This window comes from Lissotriton vulgaris, chromosome 3_1, assembly GCF_964263255.1.
Source record: "Lissotriton vulgaris chromosome 3_1, aLisVul1.2, whole genome shotgun sequence".
NCBI lineage: Eukaryota > Metazoa > Chordata > Amphibia > Caudata > Salamandridae > Lissotriton > Lissotriton vulgaris.
Genome location: NC_141689.1, coordinates 1134308503 through 1134332630, shown reverse-complemented (window position 1 = coordinate 1134332630; position 24128 = coordinate 1134308503). Strand labels below are relative to the sequence as shown.

Below are 24128 nucleotides of genomic sequence, written 5' to 3'. Positions count from 1 at the left end.
CGAGGAGCCGCCACTGTTAACGAGTCTTCTAAAGCGCCACAGCTACCCAAAAACGAGCCTCCCGGTGCTAATAGAAGGAACCAACTGAGAAATAGATTCATTCATTGGATTCACTGATTTCCCTGTGTAACTCGTAGCTTAGCAATGGATTTCATTTTGGGTGCAGATGGGTTGTAAGTGACATTTACATCAATGGAGTGGGCGATAAGGGGGATTTTGAGTGCTGCCGATGGCATAAAATGTAATTTGGGATCTATGGAATTTTAGGGAGTGAAATGTATGGAAAATTGGGGGTGCATGAGTGAGGGTTAGAGAAAGAAGAATGCGACCAGCAGAGCTTCAGTACCTGTATCGTTATATTCAGCAATCTGCATTTTATGGAATAAATCCGTCTTATCAAGGGATGTGGCGTAGGCCGTACCAACACAATGATGATGAGCTTAAACAACCATACACATGCCATGCAAAGGGGAGCCCCGTTTCTTTATTCCAGTTACTTCCATTCTGGTCAAGGACCTTGACTCTTGCAGCAACGCCTAAATTCAAGATGCGGTAAAAAGTGGGGATAAATTAAACACCAAAAACGTTCTTTTCCTCCAAAATCGATCTTAGTTCGACTGGTAAAAAAAATCTGTTAGTCGGTTCAGACTATTCCCATGGTCCAAAATGAGTTTACACAATAGTCCGATATTCTATCCTACGACCCCTCCTTTGATCTTCCAGGTGGATCCAAGACTGAAGTAATATTGGTCCCTATGACCTGATATTAAGGAATGTTAAGGAATGTTCTACAAGCTTAGTCAGGCAAAGAATTGTCTTTGAAGCTGAAGAAGTGTTGTTTCAGGCATGACAGGGTGAAATATTTAGGGCAGACTGAAGGACTCACTTGTGAAGGTTATTTTGGAATCTCTGGATCCAGTGACAAAAGAACTGTCGGTGTCTCTTCTTGGCCTTGGGAATTTTTACGCAAAGTTTATGGAGAACTATTTCTCTAAAGTTGAATCAAGGAGGTCATTTTTGAAAAAAGACAGGGAATTTGTCAGGGGGATCTCCAAAGAGAAGCATTTGACTTACAAAACATGACATTGTTCAAACCCCACCTTTGAAACAATTTGTAGGGGAAACATGTTGCATAGTTGCAGTTGATGCTAGTAATGAAGGTCTGGGAGCGGTGTTACAGCATACGGATGGATGCAAAGAAAAACGTTGTGATTCCGCATAGCATTACTCCGCAAGTCAGAACAACGACTTGCAGAGGGGGGGCCCTGGACGTTGGAATAGTATAATTTACTATGCCAACTCCAGTCTGTAGGGACAGTAGGGAAGGTGTTGGACTTTAAATCCAACACTTCCCCCCTCCGCAAGTCGTTGGATCGACTTGCTGAGTAATGGTATGCGGAATCACAAAGCGGTCGTTGTAACGACCACGTTGTGATTCCCTGCGGGGATAAAGTTTCATGGTAACCGCTGTTTAACCTCCTAAGGACAGTGTCTATTCATATGTATTACATACTCAGATGCCTGAACAACCAGTTTCTTAAATCTAATGTTGAAAAATACAAGGAGGGCTTCAATGTTTCAAAAAATCCCAAAGGCTTTCATATATAATTTTGTCAGATGGAAAATAATGTAAAAGAGTAAATCAAGTGTGGAACCAAAGTGGTAGCTCCACGGTTAGCATTCATTTCTTTTTTTTATCAGTTTCAGATAATATATTGCAATATGAACCCGAAAATTATTTTCCCTTTAGCTGAAAATTAAAAAATGCTTAAGGTATCATTTTTAATACTGTCCAGGACATTTTGTTGTTTCTACATACATATTTTCAGTATGAGGCACTCTCCTTAGCTAAATGGACATCTGTTATTGCCTGGCGTGGGAGCTGACTGCCTCTTGTTCATTTTCCCTCCATCGGCCCCCCTGGGACGGCAAACTGCTCGCCGGATCCGCTTCGCGGGTCCTGCATCGCAGCTGAAGGGGGTGCTCACCTGGACTTGGAGCGGAGCGTGAGGGGCTCTGAAAGAACTGCGGCAGGGCTGCGAGCTGAGCTGCAGGGACTCTGTTTCCCAGGAGTCCCTGCACTGACTATTCACCACACCTGGTCCGCTCTCCCTGCTGGCCACGCCCCCCGCCCCTGCGAGGAGAAAACCAACGCTGTTCAGAACCTCCGTGGGACCTTGTGGACATCTGTTATTGCCTGGCGTGGGAGCTGACTGCCTCTTGTTCATTTTCCCTCCATCGGCCCCCCTGGGACTGCAAACTGCTCGCGGGACCCGCTTCGCGGGTCCCGCATCGCAGCTGAAGGGGTGCTCACCTGGACTTGGAGCGGAGCGTGAGGGGCTCTGAAAGAACTGCGGCAGGCCTGCGAGCTGAGCTGCAGGGACTCCGTTTCCCAGGAGTCCCTGCACTGACCATTCACCACACCTGGTCCGCTCTCCCTGCTGGCCATGCCCCCCGCCCTTCCCCCTCCCCTTCTCAATACGACCAGGACACCGCTGCACGGGAGTGCGCGGGAGCACCCCGGGAGAAGCCCGGGACAAGGGCGGGACCGTCTGCGGCCGTCCGGGGCCGCAGGAGGCTGGGCTTGGCCCACTCTCTTTCGCCTGTACTTCCTTGATCCCATTCGGACTTTGATGTAGGTTTTGGACATGCCATCACCGGCCCTAGTGGGAACACCAGTGAAGGTGGGAGGAGGTAACACCGGGACTCTGGACAATTATTTCAAATCGGCAAAGGGTGATGGGGGAAAGGAAACCTCTTTGGAGAAGCGTAGGGCGGAGCGTCGCCGCTCTATTGAGCATATGAAAAATAGGCCCCTCAGTGACATAATTCCCTATCCTATCTCCCAAGAGGAAGGTTCCTTTAATGGTAGCCAGGATCCATTATCCCAAGATAGCATTCCCAACCCTTGCTCATTCACTGAACAGACCTTGGACGTCATCCCACTCCCAATTTCCAGCAGCATGGCTGTTGACTTAGTCACTCAAACGCCCCCTGAAGTTAAAACTAGGAAAACCAAGCCAAAGCAAATTGTTGTGGCAGAGGTGCATGGCCCACCACCAAACAAGCGTAGAAGGAAGTTGAGGGGCGGGCAGGGGAAGACTAAGATCCCCCATTCCGACTTTGGAAAAGCACATAAGTCCGCTTCTACGTCTGATAGGCCTATATCGAATGTACATAATGCTACTCCTGCCAAGGGTACTAACACTAATATCACTGCTTCCATCAGCGACCAAGGGGATAATCCACCTGATATATTACCCCCTGTCACTTCTTTGGGGAATATAGAATTTCTACTTAGATCACTCCTGCTGCCCATTAGCGAGAGTCTGAAGAAAGTAGAGATCAGACTTACCATCTTGGAGGCAACCATGAGCAGCCTGAAAACCTTGGCCAGCAAACAGAGTAGAACCCCCAAGTCCAATCCACCAATTAAAAATTCCCTTAACATTCAAAACCCTCCTATCAACGCGGGACCTCCTTTGGGTACCGCTGCTGTCCCCCTTTTGCAGCCACTCATGGCCAACCTACTTTCAATTCCATCTAGCAATTCTAATACCCTACCTCCACAGCCAGTAGGCCCAGTTTCCCTCGGTACAGCCCCTGGCTTAAATTCTGGGGTCCTACCTAATGCTAGTATTGCTCCCCTACTCCCTGGCAAGCCTGCTCCCAGACCACGGAGACCCAACTTGCCGCCGGAGGCTAATAGCCTTATGGTGGTTTTGGCGGGTGCTCCCCCTCTTGAAATGGGTGAAAGTGAGAACTTCCACTCACTCAAGAGGAAAATTATCAAATGGCTGAATTGGAACAGACCTCTCCCAGCCATCTCAACAATGAAATCATCATGGTGAGAAGGGTACCTTGGTTGGGGAAGACGAGAAAATCAATAATAGGGGACTGTATTATGGTGACTTTCCGAGACCCTAGGACAGTATTACACATATGCGCTGGGTCAAATAGATCACTTGATTCCACCATACAGACCTTGCCAGTCTCTTTCTTCTTCCCCCCTATTCGTATGCATCATGATTTGTCACAAGGTAATTGGACAAGGGTTGAACGGAGATCCAGATACAGGGGGTATGCTGCACGACCTGTTTATTGACCTCCGGAGATACCCTTTTTTGACTATAATCATTTTAACTGTCTCAATGGACTGGATGGGGTCGATTGACTGTCCTCAAACCCTGACTTAAATCCTGTGACCTCTGATAATGGTTTTAGTGAACCTTCTGATCCAAATAGACCTACCTCTGACAATGGCCCTGATGTAGCAACTGGTGTAACATCTGGCATTGGTTCCCCTCTCATTTCTACCTCCGTAATCCCCCCCGCTGTCGCTCCGGCGCACCTGAGACTAATCTGGTGGAATATGGCCGGCCTAGCCAACAAGCTGGACACACAAGACTGGGTAACTTACATCGAGTCTGGGGATGTTTGTATGTTCCAGGAGACCTGGACAAGGGAAGAATATATGCACCAGGGCTACCTGTCATTTTCCATCCCGGCTAGGTGGGAGGGAAAGGGCCGCCCCTCAGGTGGACTCACAACTTGGGTGGCATCCCACCTAGGGTGTCAAGCTTCACGCTTACCGGTGCCATCGGACGACATTTTAGTGGTTCTACTGGCCTGGCCGAACCTAGCGAAACTTGCCTTGATAAATACCTATTCTAGGCCAGTGGGAGTTTCGCGAGAATCTTCCACCATAGATGAGCTTTCAGCTTATTTATCTGAATTTCCAAGGTACATACCCTATGTAGTGGGAGGGGATTTAAATTCTCATTTCGAGCCGCTGGCCGGCCTTCTAGAGGGACTTCCCATGGAAGAAGAGTCCAGGTGGTCAGTACCTTCTGTAGTAGCACCTCCCCCGAAGGCATGGACACCTGTAGCACTGCAGATTACTGCCCTAACCCTAAAGCATGGAATCAGAGCTTGCAATGGGCGTATCAAGTCTGATATACCAAGCAAACCCACGTATAACAGAGTGGGAAGAGAGTCCCGCTTGGACTACGCCCTTGTACAGATATTGAACTGGTCATCTATCCTGGACTTTAGGGTCACCGAAAGACTAGATAGCGATCACAATGCCCTAGAACTAGATCTCATCCACCCCGGTTTAGAAGCCTCTATAACAACCAAGGAGGAGAACAAACCTGAACTTCTACTGGGTAACAACAGGAGAAGAATCAGGTGGGAAAAATTAGCCATGAGCCAAGTGAAACTCCCGAGGTTCTACGCAGGACTAATTCCAATTTTGGAAAAAGTGGGAGATCTAGCTAATGACGTGGGCAATAAAGATTCCCATAATAAATTATATCAGGCACATGAGGACCTTATAAAGGGAGCAGCCTCTGAGCTCTCTAGTAAGGTACAGAACCAGGGGAGGGGGCAGCAACACAAATCCTCATGGTATAATGCAGCCTGCAGGAAGGCAAAGGGAGAACTCCTCAGAAGTATTAAGGAGGGAATAGACGGAGAGAAGCTACGAGAAAGTAGACGGGCATATAAAAAACTAGTTGCCCACGCTAAAATTGAATGGGAGGAGAACCAATGGGAGGAGAACCAATGGGAGGAGCTCACTAGTTCCCTCGCAACAAGAGACTACCGAATGTTTTGGCGAGTAGTAAATGGGGGGTCGGGGAGCCTCCATTCGGCAATAGAGCCAAATATTGCAGCAGGGGTGTGGCAGGCACACTTCCAGTGTCTTTATAGTTCTGAGCTGGGAGAAACTACGATTGATATCTGTAATGGATTGGCTGAGTATGACGGGGATTTGATAACAGTGGGGGAGGTTAAGGCAGCAATTGCAGGACTGACATCTGGAAAGGCGCCAGGATTGGACGGCCTCCCCGGGGACCTGTTCAAGCAGGAGCCCGATGTTTGGGCCCCCTACCTTGCTGCTGTGTTTAATGCAGTCCTGCTCGGTATGGAAGTCCCGAGTACTTGGCTGGGGGCAGAGGTGGTTCCTATATTTAAGAAGGGCTCGCCCCTGCTCCCAGCCAACTACAGACCAATCAGTTTAATTGACGTGCCCCAGAAGCTGTTTGGTAGGATACTGTTGAATCGCCTTCAGGACTGGGCGGAAGAGACTGGCGCCCTTAGTCCATACCAGGCGGGCTTCAGAAAGGGAGTCTCTACAGTGGACCAGGTTTTTCGTTTGAACATTATCTATTGGAGGACAGCGATATTCGAAGGTGGCAGCTTATACACTATATTTGTGGACCTGAGGGCCGCCTTCGACCTGGTGCCCAGAGGGAAACTCTGGAGTGTTCTGGCCGAGATGGGGGTCCCCCCGGACATTCTGATAATTTTACAGAGACTGCATCATAACAACTATGCCCGGGTCAGGTGCGGGAAGCTTGGGGAATTAACAGACAGATTCCCCGTTGACAGGGGGGTTAGGCAGGGTTGCGTATTGGCACCGACCCTGTTCTGCCTCTTTGTCAATGGGGTAATCGCCCATCTCAATGGCACTGAATACACTGATGCTCCAAAGTTGAACGGCAGCAAGGTGCCTGCAATCATGTTTGCAGATGATACCCTGCTGCTGTCCAAAACCCCTATGGGGATACAGAGGATCCTTGATTCTTTTGTGGCTTTCTGCACAGAAAGGGGGTTAGAGATCAATGCTACAAAAACTAAGTTCATGGTCTTGAACCCAACCCAAAGGTCACGCCCGAACCCCTTACTGGGATCATCACGCTTAGAGAGAGTCTCCACCTTTGAATACCTGGGTGTAACGCTGAATGAAACCATGTCCTGGGGAACACACCAGCCTAGGGCTAACCTCAAACTAGTGCAGACCACTGGCGGCATCGCCCGGATGATGAAAAGTTCCACATATCGACCACTGGGGCCGGTCATCCAGATCTACAAGGCACAGGCCAGGGGTGCAATTATGTATGGGGCGGAATTGTGGGGCCACACATCTTCCCACAGTTTGTCTATAACTGAGAACAATTTTATTAGACAGATAGTTGCACTCCCGTCTAGCACTCCGCTCCTCCCCTTGAGGATGGACATGGGACTGAGACCAATAGCAGATGCACTGGGTCTCAGACCCATAGCCTTCTGGCGAAGGCTATGGAGCAGTGAAGAACTCTTTACCTACAGGGCGGAACTGAGGGAGTTTCTAACCCACCCCAAAGCCTTACAGATCCCCTGGATAAAATATATAAAAAAGTCCTGTGTGAGACTGGGGCTCTCCGACCTATGGTCCGATCCAGCTAATGCTTCACTAAGGATCCCACGAAGAGCCTTGGCCAATGCTTATCATGAGCAGAAACTAGCTATGGTCTTAGATTGCCAGGGTGAGGGGTCATTAACATCTGTATTCACGCAAAGCAAGGATTCATACAGGCTGGAGAGGGTCCTGGATGCTATGACTCCCGTGCTGGCCAGGAAGCTATTTCTCCAATGGAGATATGGCACACTGCCTCTGCGGTTCTACACTAGCTCCTGGTCAACACCGCCCTCCACCAAGCAATGCCCGGCATGCACTTGTGCTGAGGAAAGCGACCTACATGTGGTCTTGTTTTGTCCAACTTACAAGGCCGCCAGGAAATATTGGCTCCTACCACTCATCAGAAACTTTGGTTGTAGGGAGTACCTCCCGATGTACAGAATTTTAAAAACTGACGTCTCGGGACCAACGGTGTTTGCATTAGCTAAATTTCTTACAAATGTTTGGCATACTCGCACCCGTATTCTAAAGTCGCAGTTCTCCACCTAATTTTAAGATTAAGAATTTTAAATGTATGGTCTTTTATCTGTTTTCACTCTAGTAGTATTTATTTCTTAGGGTGGAATGATTTTACACTGTACAATATGTGTTTGCTGTCTATTTTCGATGGTTTTATATTGTTCCATATGTGTTTTTTTTTGCATATCTTTGATAGCCAAATTGGCCGAAATAAAGATTGAAACTTGAACTTGAAATGATCTCACACTGTTCATTACCAGGTTGTCAAACATCATTGTTATTAGATATCACTGTATCAAAAACAGATTATGATTTATTCACCATTTCCCACTATCTCCCCAATTGTGAAATCAAGTTGATTATTTCATGGTAATATTCTAGTTTCTAGTTTCTGCTGTCTGTCCCCAATTGTCTTTTTGCTTATGGTAATTATGGGATAATTGTATTTGGTGTCCATATTTTTTCAGTTATAATCAATATGTTTTTAGATGTTTGTTTCCTACAAATGTATGGGGATCTGCCATGGTTCTGCTAACTCCCTAGACTTAATTTATGAAAAGCCTAGATCTAATTCTAATACATATCTTGTTGGTCCGAGTTTGGCTTGCTTTTTTTAAAGGGTTTCAAGGAGTTCTATGAGATGTTCAAGAAACATAGTGTATCACAAAAAAAGTTTGATCTGGAAACATTTTGGAGGGCTTTGAGAGTGATGGAGCAAACCAACACCCACCATAAACTCAGCCTGCTGGACCAAGTCCTGCAAGGGGCACTGCATCTTTGAGCTCAGAGAACCGTGAGGCCTGCAACACTGTGAAACATCCCACATAGCAGTACAACTGTACTTTTGGCTTTTGAACACAACATAGCAATTGTTGTTAATCAGAGGATGCCTGTGCTCTTTTTATTTAAATTGAATAGCATGAATGAGCTTATCCCTGACATAGCTGTATCTCCTAGATTTGTTTTTTGTGGAGGTTTCTCAATAAAGGAAGCACTTTTCAGTGGCAAACTATGTTGCTGTTTAATGGAAAAGAGAGATACAGTTTTCTAATGGGAGGATTTTGAGCATCTTTTTGGAGGTACATATATTCAGCAACAACTAACACCGATCATCTACACTCCTTCAATTGCAGGTCCGAAACCCTACTTGTTGTTTGCAAATGTTCAGGACATACGCCGCATGAACTTTGACGGTACAAACTATGAGAGTCTTATAGACTGGTGGATGGGAAGAATCTTAGCCCTCGACTATGATCCCCTTGAGAAGAAGGTAGGGGCATGTGTGATGAGGATCACTGATATAATCTGTATTTTAATTACTGATGACATTCAATTAAAAAAGTAGATGTTTTAGTAACCATAAAAGCATGTGATCCCAATTCACTTAAATATTTGTTTCTGAACAATGCATGAAAAGTGAAAGATTTACGAGGTTAATTTTGAGAACTTTAGAAAATAAAAGATAGTGAAGAAGAGTGACTGATTTTTTTGTTGTAAATGAAGGACACAGAATAGATTTAAAAGTGTGAATTAGGTTTGAGTGGTAACTAAACAACCCTTTATTTGTGGAGGAAGTGGTAAATCCTCATCTGGAGGATTAATGGTGGGTGACGAATCTGCCTGCAGAGTTCTGTCCCAATTAGATAGAATGATCACATCTGATCACATCTCAAATGATTTACAATTTTCTCCACAAATGGGAGACTTTACCCTTACAATCCACATCTAAATCAAACCCTTAGTGCTGTTACCACCTAACGGTGTCACTGTATGTAAATATCGGAAGCAAGATAATACCAAAGTTTATTTTTCAGTAGAGAATACAACAGCTACAACTTTCAGTTCTGCCGTTTGGGTATGTAATTGAGGTATGACTGTGTAATCATTCTGGTTAGTTATTGTAATCTCAGGTGTTTGAATGCTATGTCTAGTGAGCTGAGAGGTAATCCAACTAGATTCAAGAGGAAAATATTTAGGTTTTCAAGTCCTGGATAGTGTGCACTACCTCAGGTTGGCGATGAGAGTGACATAGACAGGCAATATGCTGTGACCCTGAAGGCAGATCTGCTCCCGCGGTGGGTTTACATTTGCATTGGTAGCGAAAGCAGCAGTTGACTAGAACTTGAAGTGAGAACCACTTTAGTCAATGCAATGTGAGGGATATGTGTTTCAACATCTGAAATTTGACACAAAGCTATTTGCACCTTTCAGATCTTAGAGGATGATACTCTCATCAGTATCCGTCTGGAGAGAGCAATGGTTCAGAAGGGTAACTGAGAAGCTATATTCATAGTTGCAGAAGATGCTTTGAGATGAGATTTATGGAGATATTTTCTGGTATCCTTGAGGTAAATGGTAAAGCATGTTGTGATTTTAATGCCATTAGTCCTTGATGAGAAGGGTCTCTTATTGTGGACCCTTTAATGGATGTCCACTCACTCCTACAATGCTTCTCCCCTGATGGACATAGATATTTCAAAATCAGAAAAGACAAGATAGGGTATTGGAGTGAATTGGCAACAGTGGGCCCGATTTACAGACTTAATTTAAGACAAAATCCTAAACTTACTACTTTTGGTATTCACAGAATGCACTTACTACTTTTGGTATTCACAGAATGCACGTACTACTTTTGGTATTCACAGAATGGATTTACGACTACTAACTTTAAATCCGCACTCCGAAGCTCCACCTACAGGCCGGAAGTTTAGCCTCTGTTCCGGAAGCTCCGCTTCCAGGCCAGAATCTCCAGCCCGAGTGCGGACATAAAGTTAGTAGTTGTAAATCCATTCTATGAATACCAAAAGTAGTAAGTGCATTCTGTGAATACCAAAAGTAGTATGTTTAGGATTTTGTCTTAAGGTAATGCTGTGAATCGGGCCCTATGTTTTTGAGGGTATAGTCCTCGTATGACTTAAGTCCTATTACTGCAGCACTCAGCCTGTCCTGCAGAGACATTATGACTGTAAAGTGACAAATAGCATGCAATGAGGTCAGGCAGGACCAGCCTTTGACCTAGCACCAGTATCACTGATAAATAGGAGCTTATCAGGAGTTTTCAGGATGGTGTTATGTTATGTTATGTTAAACGTATTTGTACAGCGCACGGTCACCAGGCGGTTTCATGGCGATGGTGATGAGTCTGAAGCTAGAATGACTGTCGGAGAGGACACTGTTGCATAGAAAGCAATATTTAAAGTTGGGGTAGGTATACTTGTTCTAATACGTTGGCAAAGAAACCTATGTTTGAGATGAGGATAACAACAATGGGATAGAGAGAATCTAAACTTTAGATTGATGGTGAGTGCACCCTCAACTATGGATATTCTTATGACTGAATAAATTAGTGATATATTTTGGTTATAACAGCTTTGGTTAGTTACAAATGGGGGTGGGGTCGCACACTACTCACACACCGCCGGTGTCGCCCATAAGGACTCTAGTCAATATAGTAACGTGTTCGCGATGCATCATCTTTCGATCGTCCACTATCTTCGCTGTCTTCGCCATCCCTGGACAGGTGTTTCGGGGTATCACCCCTCGTCAGCTTTGGTTAGTTGTAACTGTATGTTGATCATGAGTAAATGTTGATTTTATCAAAGTATTAAAGGCATGCTATGCTCACAATCATCATATATTTCATGTGTTTTTTATATTGTTGAATGCCATTTTTTTAATATAGTGTTACAGATGAAGTATAAATAATGGATGATCAGAATAACTGTCTAAAAACTATTTATCATAAAAGCAATAATTCTTTTCAAATTTTATAATACAAGCTTATATAGGTTTATCCAAAATGAAACATAGGCTCGAGGGAAAGGGATAGCTCAATATCACCATGCAGCATGTTACTACAAGTATGAAAGGACATAATTTTTGTTGTGGTCCTTCACTTTTTCCTGTCTGGTTTTGCGGGTCTTACGATTCTATGCACTATGGTAGTGCTATAAATTGTCAGCAAGCATGTGCTGTCCCCCTGAAACACTTGCTGTGCCTTGGTTTCAACTACTTGACTTATTACCTTTTCAGTAAGGTGATGGAACAGGGCGCGTAAAGGGCACAACTGGCTTGGATATTAAATGTCATATGTGGACTGCCATGTGTATTTACACTACTCACATACATGAAAAACATATTTGGCTTCAGAGACTGTCATTGTGCTCTATCTGGACTGAGGTTTACAAGCATTGCAGTTTCTAAAGGCAAGGAAATGTGCCATTGACGTGCAGTGTAGAAAAACCTAATTTACAGATTAGCTACACCACCTCTGAAATTTGAGTTTTAAAACCACAGAACTGGGAGCTTAATATATTTTTTAGTTTAAGAGACATTTTATTGATGCAAGATAAAATGCAATATAGTATAATGAGAAAATGTTAACATAAGAAAAATCGGTATGCAAGCTGGCAAGACAATATAGGTGAAAGGGGAAAAAGAGACAAAAAGAGGAAAGGGCAAGGGCAGTCAATTATCAGTATAGCATAAATACTATATAATTGTTAGTAAGATTTAAAACAATAAAAGGTAAAAGGTGTAAGGAAACTGGGCAAAATGGCTAAATAGAAAAAACACCAGAAAATATATATGCATATATATATAGTACTCATGGAGCATGTGCAGATACATCAAGAAAATGAGTAATAGGTAACCATAGGAGGTCTCTCTTAATGGCCAGGGAGATAGGGTAAACATATGCTCTGTTTAACCTACGGTTATAGAAAACTCCATACCACCAAGCGCGATAGGAAAGGTTGGAATTATCTTTCCATGACCTGGTAATCTGTTGAAAGGCAATTGCAATGAGTAGATCATTGATAAGGAAATTGCGAGGTTGTGAATTCCAATCACCAGAAAGACTAGCTAAAAATATGTTAACAAAAGAAAAAGGGACTTGGATATGAAAAATGGTATTAATCTGCGTCCAGACTTGTTTCCAAAAATTGTAAACCTGAGGACATAGGAATAGCATATGTTTTAAGACTGCTGGGTTTGCATTACAGGAGCAACAGGAGGTGGAAAGAGTAGGGTTCATTTTGTGTAATGAGATGGGAGTAAATAAAAGTCTGTTGTAAATGTAAAATAATGTTTGGGTGGTATTAGCAGCTCGGGAAGATTTTCTCATTTTAATCCAAATCTTATTCCAGGTAGACGTAGAAAAGGAGGAATAAAGATCTGTCTCCCAGAGCTATAGCACCTCCGTTTTATCTCTAATGGGGGAAAAAGGTGATAGAGATTGGCAGATTTGTGATGCTGATGGGGAGAGGGGCAATATGGATAAAACATGTGGGGGTGAAGAGGAGGGATGAGTTGTGGATGTCATTGGTGTGATAGGATGTTTGGATTAGAGAAAGTATGGAGGTATATTTGGAAAGATATGATGAAGGAAAGGAGAAGCATGATTGAGCAGAAGAGAAGGACAGCCAGGTATCTTCATGACAAAGCTGATGAACCCAATGAAGACCTTTAAGATGCCAATCTTTCCAAAATAGAACTTTGTTATTTACTTTAATATCTTCATTATACAATATGGAAGATTGTAAGAATTTGTCTGAAGGTGAAAGGTGATTGGTAAATAAAGGTGTAAGAAGTTTGCAAGAGTTATTGAGTATAGGGAGAGAAAAGGAAATAGGTAATTGAGAAAAGAATACGGTTTCTTGAAAGGAAAAGGACTGAAAAAATGATTTTTCCACGGAAACCCATAATGGTAGAGGGCGGGAATCATTGTCTTCTAATAAAAATAACGAGGCATGCCTGAGAGAGAATGCAATATGATAGATTTGTAAGTCTGGGAAGTTAACGCCTCCTAAAAATTTAGGGACTTTAAGTTTATGTAGGGAGATGCCGGGTACTTTGCTGTTCCATAAAAATTTAGATAATATGGAATATATGGTTTTAAAATGGGAGTTGGCAATGGTTATAGGGATACTGGAAATATAAAAAAGAATAACAGGGACTAACATAATTTTGATCGTGTCAAGTAAACCCCGCCATGATAAAAACAAAGGGTTCCATTTAGATGTAGCAGATTTAAAAAACGACTGGAGTTCTTTTAAATTAGTTAAAATAGAATCGTTAATAGAGGGTTTAAACCATAAGCCCAGATATTTAATTTTGTCAGCGCTCCATTTGAAACCGGATGTAGTATAATCAGCAGAAAAGCAGAATTTATATAATGGAAGGATTTGATATTTATCAATATCAGAAGAGATGATTGTGGATGGGACAAAAAGAGCAAAATATCATCTGCGTAAACAGATAATTTCAATTGGTTACATCCATATTTAAAACCTGTGATTTGGGAATTTCACCAAATCTTTATTATGAGAGGCTCCAAGGCGAAAATAAAGAGGAGTGGAGAAAGGGGACAACCTTGTCGTACTGCCTGATGCAGTTGGAAGTTTGATGAGAGAAGAATATTTGCAGAGGAAACTGGAGAGGAATAGAGTAAAGGAACATAATTTATAAATGGAGGACCAAACCAGGATAAAGTATAGAAAATAAAAGACCATCCCACTCTATCAAAGGCTTTCTCAGCATCTAGAGAGATGGCTGCTAATGAATTTTTTATAGGATCTAGCCTTAGTAAGGACACTGAAAAAGAATCTAGTATTGTCAGAAAGGTGCCTGCCTTTAAAAAAGGCCAATTAACGACCAATTAACGAGGGTAGAAAATTCTCTAAATGAAGTGCTAAGATTTTAGCAAAAATCTTAGAATCAAGATTAATTAGCGAAATAGGTTGAGAATTCTTACACAGAGTATGATCTTTGCTGTCTTTAGGTATTAAGCATATTGGAGCTTCTTGACACAATCCTCCAGATTTTTTCGAAGAAATAAAGAAGTGAAATAGTTGATACAGTTTGGGAATAAGGAAACAAGAAAAATTAGAGTAAAATCCAGTGGTGAATAATCAGGCCCTGGGGCTTTACCCCGTTTAATAGTATGAATAGCAATACTGATATCAGATTTTTTGATGTCGACATTTAATACCGAAAAGTCTAGCTCTGGAAAGGAAAGAGGGGTAATGGAGCTTCATTTATAAAATAAGAGCATGCTAGATGTTGGGAAAAGTATGCCACCACAGTGAACATGTAGAAAAAGCGGTTTGTCATTGAATAGGCAAAGCTTAATTTTCCTTTAACAGGACCAAGTTAATTTTGACGTATCTTGGCATGGGAAAATACTAAAGTGCTCGATAAAAGATATTTTCAACTTTGTATTACAATTCCACTACATTGGTGAAAGCAGATTGTTGATAACTTTAGCTGGAAGTAAGTGACTTTGTGCTGACTGATAGTAAACTGGTTTATAACTGGTTTGCTTCATAGCTACGCTCCAGAAACTGAATAAACATTCCTTGTTGGCAGTTAACTACCCATGTCCTGGAAGATTAAAACTTTTCTTCTGGCAGTAGGAAGGCTGGGGCGGTGCTTACAATGGCCTCTTAGTAACGAATAGCCATCAGGTAATGGGGAAGGAACAGTTGACATCCCAAAAGGCAGCTTTCACGTCTCTTCCTTTGAAGTGGGGATCCCAAATGGGGCTTCAGCAATGGCAACAATTGCAACAACTTATTCCCAGAGTAGCTCTAGACTTTCTGTCTATTTCTAGCAGTCTAGACTTTATGACTACTTTTAGCTTTGGTAGAGTGAAGGACACCTTATCTGCATAGGGTAAAGAATAAGTAGAGCAAAATGCCACCTTCAGCAGGATGAAGGGTGCAGCCATCTTGGTTGAGGGATTATGGACAGCTTTACACTAAACTGAGAGGGTAAAGAAATGCTGAAAGGGAGGTGGGAATTCTGTTCTAAAGTAGGCATTTTTGAGTGCAGGGAATTCCTCAGTCAGTGGCTAGTGCACAGGTTAAGATTGGCACCTCTTCCTGAACTCTCTAAAACATTCCTGGACTTGGTAACACAAGCATCTTAAAGAAAGAAGACTCTGCCTGGCTTTTTTAAGTAAGGAGACTCAAAAGAGGGTATTTCCCGGTTGAAAAAGGGGGCTTGAACAGCTCCCAAAGAGTCAACTGGTTGTAGTCCTGTTACATTGTAGTCCTTCTACCTCCTACAGGGGCACAAACAGCAGGATGAGCCCTAAATCCAAGAAGTCCCAGCTGTCCACTATGGATTGGATCCTGCAGGTACCCTGGCTGGAAAATTACAGCATGCAGGTTTCAAGAATGGCTAGGAGTGCTTTCCACCATATATAAATACCTGAGTCTTAAATAGAGAGGTGGTTGCACATCCTTAGCGAGCATTCAATATCTATTTATCCAGCTCAGAGTTTTTTGCTGTGTAGAAAAAGACTTCAGCTCAACCTCACAACAACGGTATCTGGTCTGAGAGAGCACAGTCTGGCTACAAAATCTAGCCTTTGACGTCAGGAGGATTTTGAGCCAAAAAAGTGACTACTTCCTAAATTAAAACCTTGGACTGTGGTGAGGTCTATAAAAAAACAAATCAACTTTGTCAGCTGGGGTACCAAGCTTTATCCCACTTTGGGCTTTTGGCACAAAAACTGAAAGTTTCAGTGGGAGATTGAGAGCAATGTGTCTGATTTTCGGGGATCATTGCTGGCTTCAACTTTTTTCCTTGCTCCATTTGAGTCACAAGGTATAAACGTTGGATCAGATGGCCATCGGAGTTAGTTTGAAATCATGCCTTGGTTCCAGTCAACCGTAACCTGTAACTTCTGACTTGTGCTTTTACCCTAAATACACAATGTGTTATATTATATTATATTATATTATATTATATTATATTATATTATATTATATTATATTATATTATATTATATTATGTTATCGTAGAATCTATTTTCAATGGTAAATACCAAACTCGCTGTCATTCTCTAATATCTGTAGTTTAATGTTTTAGAGACCTTCTGAATCAAGAAGGCTTTCAGTCTGGCCAACGATTTTCTTTGCGTTGGCTAGTATTTCAACTTCCTTGATCCCCTGCTCACCTTCTACAGTCAAAGTCAAATAAGCAAGTTAAAGGTGAGTGAGTTTGTGCTGTTCAAAGACCACCAACGTGTGTATTTATTCTGCAAACTAAAGGAAAAAAAACTAAAAGCTTCAGCATCCCTTTGTGGAAGCAGAAAACAGTTTCTGCTGCTACAAGGTTGCGCTCAGGCAAGTACAGGACTGGCACCGGTCAGAAGCTGCCCTCTCCCAATTCCTCTTCTGAGCACCGCTCCCTACCCTGAGCAAGGTTTCCAATGGCCCAACCTTCCTGTCTGCTTCCACTGCAGCTTGACCCTCCTGCACCCTAGAAGGTTTATGTGGACACAGTGATTAGGATAGTAGTTGTGGTGGCATATGGGTGGTAGACTATGCTGCAGAGTGGACAACTGTCAATAGCAGGGTAGATGACGTATTAAAGTTGGGATAAATATTGTGTTAGTATTTGCGGAGCTATTGTGCTAATAGTAACAAGAAAGTGATTACTCATAGGGGGTATTTTGCTAATATATGGGACAGATTGTGCGAGTAGCTGGTGGGATGCCATTCAATAGGCTTCACTTACCATCTTTACTTACACTCTTGTGACCCCTGCTCTACTAACACTCTAAATGTGCTGGGTGTTGGTAATGTACTGTGTATGTGCATGTGTTGTGCTATTTGTCTGATGTTTACAATACTTTCCTTCACAATGTGTCTAGTGCTTTGCTGCGTACACTGTGCGTGTTGAGCATTTCAGTGTTGCACCTGTGTTGTACTTCTGCCATCCACGCATTGTTTCTGCTGTGATATATGAATTCTGTACGGTGCTTGTAAGGACTATGCTTTACACTATGCAGTCTGAAGTATGCTTGTACAGCATTCTGTTTTTACTGTGTATGCTGTACTCTTTCTGTGCTGTGTGTATTTATGATCCACTTCGCTGAGTGCTGTACTATGTGTATGCGCTGAAGGTATGTGTTATGCAAAGTGCTGTTGTAATGCAGTATGTGCTTTACAGAATGGTTGATGTTCCCTGTGCCCTATACTGAGGAAAATACTATAGGGGTGTACTTTGCACATTGTAACTTGTGCCTTCTGTAAATATTATGTGAGCTGCACACTGGGTACTGCATGCTATGCTATACCATGTGAGTGCTGTAAATGCCAAGTATCTCCGGTGTATGCTGAGTAATCTACTATTTATTTATTTTTATTATTTATTATGTATGCCCTACTAATTCATACTATGTGTGTCGGCTGTACAGCGTCCATAGAATTTGTATTCTTAACATTCTTTTTGAGATTCGTAGTGTCTGTTCTATACCATGGAAGTCCTAAGTGGGCTATATTCTCTATGTTTTGTTCCATTTTGCTTTATATATTGCTTGGAAAGTATAGTCTGCTATGTGCGTGCTGTGCTGTATTTTTCTATGCTGCTTGTCTGCTTTAAAAAAGTATAGTTCTGTGTACAGTTGCTTTACTAATGAGTCTCTAGGGTACTGGTTGTGGGTGTACTTTACACTTTTGATGTGCTTTGCACAATATACCTGCTATACTGTGTGCTAGTTTTGTATACTTTACATTGTATGCTGCACTACAATGGACCAACATTATTATGTATTCTATATAATGCGTGTGTGTTGTATTGTGCTTTGTGTGACATATACACAGCACTGTGTATTACAGTGTGATGTGTGTCCCATAATAATTAAGAGCTGTGTGTGCTGTCACATGCACTGAACTGTACTGGGCAAGTTTATTAGATACTCTGTGTGTTATATTACATGTGTGTCCTGTTTAAATTGCTGTTTACTGTATTGTTTATGATGTTTGCTGCTGTGTATGTATGCCACACAGTGTTATGTAGTGTACATCTGTAGAGTATCTGTAAATGTAATATGTACTATCTGTCCTACTTAAGGTGTTTGAGCTGTTTGCTGTATACTGTGAGCTTTACCTGCTATGCTTGTTCAGCTGTGTAAAAGCTGTACATTGTATGGGGTGTTTACAGCTGTGCGTTAGCTGCGGTGTGACTAATCACTGGACCTCTCTGCAGCGTTCGACACTGTCTGCCACCGCACCCTAGTACAGCGCCTCAGCAACATCGGAATCAGAGAGAAGGCACTGGAGTGGATCATCTCGTTCCTCGCCGGAAGAACCCAGAGAGTCCGCCTCCCCCCGTTCAGATTCGAGGCCACCGAAGTCATCTGCGGCGTACCACAAGGGTCATCACTCAGCCCAACCCTCTTCAACGTCTACATGAGTCCTCTCGCAGCCATCGCACGCAAACACAACCTCAACATCATCTCCTACGCCGACGACACCCAGCTAATCCTCTCCCTTACCAACGCCACCGCCAGAACCAGCCTACACGAAGGGATGAAAGACGTCGCCGAATGGATGAAGAACAGCCGCCTGAAACTGAACTCAGACAAGACGGAAGTCCTCATCCTGGGATCATCGCCCTCCGCCTGGGACGACTCCTGGTGGCCCCCTGCCCTGGGCACCACCCCCAAACCAACGGACCATGCACGCAACCTGGGCTTCATCCTGGACTCCTCCCTCTCGATGACCAGACAAGTCAATGCCGTCTCGTCATCATGCTTCAACACCCTGTGCATGCTCCATAAGATATTCCAATGGATCCCCACCAAAACCAGGAAGACGGTCACCCAGGCACTCGTCACCAGCCGACTGGACTACGGAAACACCCTCTACACCGGAACCACATCCAAACTTCAGAAAAGACTCCAGCGCATCCAGAACGCCTCCGCACGACTCATCCTGGACATCCCCCGACACAACCACATCTCTGGCCATCTGAGAGACCTGCACTGGCTCCCCGTCAGCAAGAGGATCACGTTCAGGCTCCTCACCCACGCACACAAGGCCCTCCACGACCTGGACCCAAAGTACCTCAACAACCGCCTGACCTTTTACGCACCCACCCGCCAGCTACGATCGACCAGCCTCGCCGCCGTACCACACATCCGCAAAGCCACCACCGGGGGAAGATCCTTCTCCTACCTGGCAGTCAAGACATGGAACTCCCTCCCGATCCACCTCCGACTGACCCAGGATCACCTCTCCTTCAGGAAGCTCCTCAAGACCTGGCTCTTCGAGCAGTAACGGACCCCCCCCCCCAGCGCCTTGAGACCCTTCCGGGTGAGTAGCCCGCAATACAAATGCCCATGATTGATTGATTGATTGATAATGTGTGCTTTTTACTGTCCACTGTACTGCAGTGCTATCTGGTTGACGAGTGCAGCTCAATTCATGATCTGTTAAAGGACTGTACTATGCACCGTGTGCTGTACTCTGTCTATCTATTAAACATAGAAAGCAGGAGTGAATATGATTGAAGATTTAAAAGAGGGTGACACACAGTCGTGGCCAGCATAACTTGTGGGCTGGGTGCGTGAGGGTGGGGGGTCACGCTGGGAGGGGAAATTAGATTTTTATTAAAAAAAAATAATTACCTTGAAGGCCGGGTCCCGCGTCTTCTCCGCTCCTGCTCTTCTGCCTATGACAGGAACAGGAAGCAGGTAGCCAGGCTCCCTCCCCTAATTCAATCACAATGCTGCAATTGCAGCGTTCCGATTGGTCTGTGCGCCGTGACATTGCCGTCAGACAGGGGCTGGAGGGGTGTGCATATTCTCCATGCAGGCTGTAATGCAAAACAGGGAAGTGTGCATGACTAGTTTGGGCAGCCTAGGGGGCCGACTAAACAGTCATTGCTCACTTAGGGGTGGGCAAACCATTCCTCCGCTGCCCTGTTTGGAAAGCAGAACAGCCCCGCCCACCAGCCTGCTGCAAAGCAGCAGGACACGAAACATAAAATGGCAATAACTCTAAGTTATTGTCATTTTATGTTTCTCACTGCTTAAAAGCAGTGGGGCGATGCTCCTCCGCCATAGCGGAGGAGCCACTCCTGGTGACACTCCAAATGAGAGAGAGCTGTGTGACTATGCAGTGTCTGCGGGACTATGCAGTGTCTGTGTGACTATGCAGTGTCAGTGTCAGTGTCGTAATCAGGGGCGCAATGAGACCCAAATATTGGGTGGGCAGGAGGGCCTAGAAATTCAAACAGTCATCTTCAGAACCTGAGTCGAAAGTACATGAAGGAACTCACTTCACTGTTCTGGTAGACTGCATAACACTGGGAATAATTGTTCTGGACAATACGTGGTGATGTGCATTTTAGAGCATACTGGGTCAGTAACATTGGTCTCAGCTTAATATTCTTTATGGTAAATACGGGTTCTCACTGCACATTCTGCCCTCAAAAAAGTAGGATTTGGAAATTCGGATTCTAGCTTCAAGGAAAAACAGTTGCAAATAGTGCATTATAAAACACTATGGGCAGTTGGTTTGCATAGGTCTCAATCTAACAGAACTTCTAAAACAACTTTTTTGGGGGGAGTTTTATATAGCGCAAACTCAACATGAGCACTGGTTGCGTTACAGATGGACACATTTGTTTTGCTAGGCATGGGAAGATTATGGGGATCATTATGATGGTGGAAGGACCGCAACCGCTGGGCCGGCGGTGGCGGTCCTCCCGCCATCACATAGTGATTTACCCACCACCAAATTAGGATGGTGGTGGGTACCCCGGCGGTCGTAAAGTCTGTCCGCCGCTTCACCGCCAAAGGCAATCACACTGATTGCCTGGCGGCCGGATCTGGGCCACTAATAAGGTACCGTCCACCAAATTAGGATGTGGGTTTTAAAAGACCTTTCCATGGTGGCGATGCCGCAAAAGGCTGGCGGGGATTGGGTTTGGGGGCCTGTTGTGGGCGGAGGGTGTCGCTGCATGGGGTACCCATGGTACCCCCCTGCATTTCCATGCACCAAGTGGCAGGCACCGCATGGTGCCTGCCACGTAGTGCAGGGATATGCAGTGCAAGCACTTTTAACATTGTGGACGGTGAAAAGCCCAGGATGCGCCCGCCAGTATGGAAGGCGCATCCTAATCGCAGTGGTGGGACCGCCACATGTTGGGGGACGGTCCTAAACACCGCTACATTGGTGGGTGGACCAAGTTCGCCCACCTTCGTAATCACCCCCTACGTGATTTGCCCAGAATCCCAGGATGTTGAGTAATCCTGCCAAGACTCGAACCTGGCTCCACAACTTCGAGGTCGTCCGCTCTAGCCATTAGGCAACATCCTCTCCAAGCATCCTCTACAACATCTTAGCATCTTTCCCCCAAAGGAATTTGGAAATTAGTAGCATATTGTGCAGCTGTGACCACATTTTCTAAGTTAATGATCTAATCTTGGTTTTGATATGTGTGGGCACTCCAACACCTACTTTTGGGTAGATGATGGCTCTAATAACAAAGGAAATTAAAGTACTGAACACAAACTATGACTATCCATGGTGGCATCACAGAGTATCTGGGCGTCAATTAAGGGTAAGCATCAGAAGCAGTGCCTGCAATAGCTTGTCATTTGTTAGTCCAACCACATCCCTTATTACTTCTTGTCTCATGGTTATCGAAGGCAACAGTCTGAACAGAAAATAAACTGAGCTCCAATAGGCCTGCTTTCTTTCCTTAGCTTGCACACATTGGCTTATAACTAGGCTATGATCATGAAATAGGAGGCTAATAGTAGGCCCAAGGGTGGTTCAAGGGATCAACTGCACAATGATATTGGTGGTCAAAGTGTGTCTGATATCACTTCCACTATCCCTCTCTGGCATTTTTATTGACTTTATTATTAAATACAATAGTCCATGAAGAATAACTCAGCTCCAACTTATGTCTGTAGAATTTTATGTAGATGTTTTTTGCAGATGTCATGTTGAGTGTATTTAAATTGAACGTATGTGTGAAACAAAAGGATCATGAAATAAGACTTTTTGGGGAAATCCACAGAAGCATAAGAAAATACTTACAGAAAGCATGGAAATGCATGAAACTGGCTTCTAATAGGAGTGATAGGGAGAAATAACAACACATAAAGGTTTTGGACAAACAGCTGTAATCACTGTAAGAGAAAAATATGTAGGGCCCAAATCATAAACTGCATGTTGTAATACGTAAAATAATACTACAGAAGAACTGTTTATTTACCACAAAATGCATTTCACAAACCTATGAGTGTAAATCTTAACCTCCACCTCTCCTTACACTTAGACATGTAAGTTTACTGCTTCAGAGTAAATGTGGGAGGGATCAGGTAGAGTGTCTGAAAAAAGGGGCATTCTCACTGTTAAATGGAGGGGTTTAGGTAGGGGTAAAGAAGGGTTTATGGAGGGTTACTAAGCGTTTAGAGAGGGACATGTTCAAGTTCAAGTTCAGAGATTTATATAGCGCACTACTCACCCAGAGGGTCTCAAGGCGCTTGGGGGAGGGGGGGTATATTATTTATCGAATATCCAAGTTTTAAGTTGCTTTCTGAAGGAGAGGTGGTTCTGTACAAGGCGGAGGTGGGTGGGGAGAGAGTTCCATGTTTTGGCCGCTAAGTAGGAGAAGGTTCTTCCTCCCATGGTGGATCTATGGATGCGCGGAATTGCGGCGAGGGCTTGATTGGATGATCGTAGTTGGCAGGTGGGGGTGTAGAAGGACAGTCGCGTGTTGAGGCATTCGGGTCCTAGGTCGTAGAGGGCTTTGTGTGCATGGGTGAGGAGACGGAACGCTATTCTCTTGTTGACGAGGAGCCAGTGGAGGCCTTTCAGGTGACCGGAGATGTGAGCTTGACGGGGGATGTCCAGTATGAGTCTAGCTGAGGCGTTTTGGATTCGATGGAGTTTTTTCTGTAGTTTGGCTGTGGTTCCGGCGTAAAGGGTGTTTCCGTAGTCCAGTCGGTTTGTGACCAGTGCGTGGGTGACCGTCTTTCTTGTTTCGGTGGGGATCCATCTGAAGATTTTTTTGAGCATGTGTAGGATGTTGAAGCATGAGGATGAGACGGCGTTGATTTGTTTGGTCATCGAGAGGGAGGAGTCCAGGATGAAGCCCAGGTTACGTGCGTGGTCCGTAGGTATGGGTGCGGTTCCCAGGGCCGATGGCCATTATGAGTCGTCCCAGGCGGAGGGGGATGATCGACCCACTCACAGAAGAGAAAGTCCATTGCTATTCACAAACTTCACTTTTACAGTTAATAAAGCCAAAAAGGTCCGAAAACAGCAGGACATGTACTTCAGTTCAGAGCTAGAGTAAGTACAGCGCCACACATGGCCAACAACTGATACTGCAACACCCTCTCGTAAAAAATAATGGAGGTAGGGACTTAAAATGACACCCATATGAAATAATGTTAATTTGAATTAAATTATTTAAACTAGTTAAAAATATAAAAAAAATTAATTCAATGTTAAAAAACTAAATCAAAAATGTTTTATTTTATTTTAAACAATTAAAAAAACCTTTTTCTCATTTAAAAATGAAAATAGCATTACTTTTTAAAAAAAATATATAAAACATACCTTTAATTTTTTCTATATATAATTTTCAAAAACATATTAAAATACAT

The 24128-nt window shown here is 43.9% G+C and overlaps 1 protein-coding gene across 1 annotated transcript in view; it reads left to right on the top strand.

Annotated features, from left to right (window-relative positions):
• The window catches only part of EGF (epidermal growth factor), a 529267-nt gene that overhangs the window by 208502 nt on the left and 296637 nt on the right, over positions 1 to 24128 (top strand). Inside the window, exon 10 of the mRNA XM_086961608.1 lies at positions 8836 to 8972. Within this exon, the coding sequence (XP_086817734.1) occupies positions 8836 to 8972 (137 nt within the window). The remainder of the gene's footprint in view (positions 1 to 8835; positions 8973 to 24128) is intronic.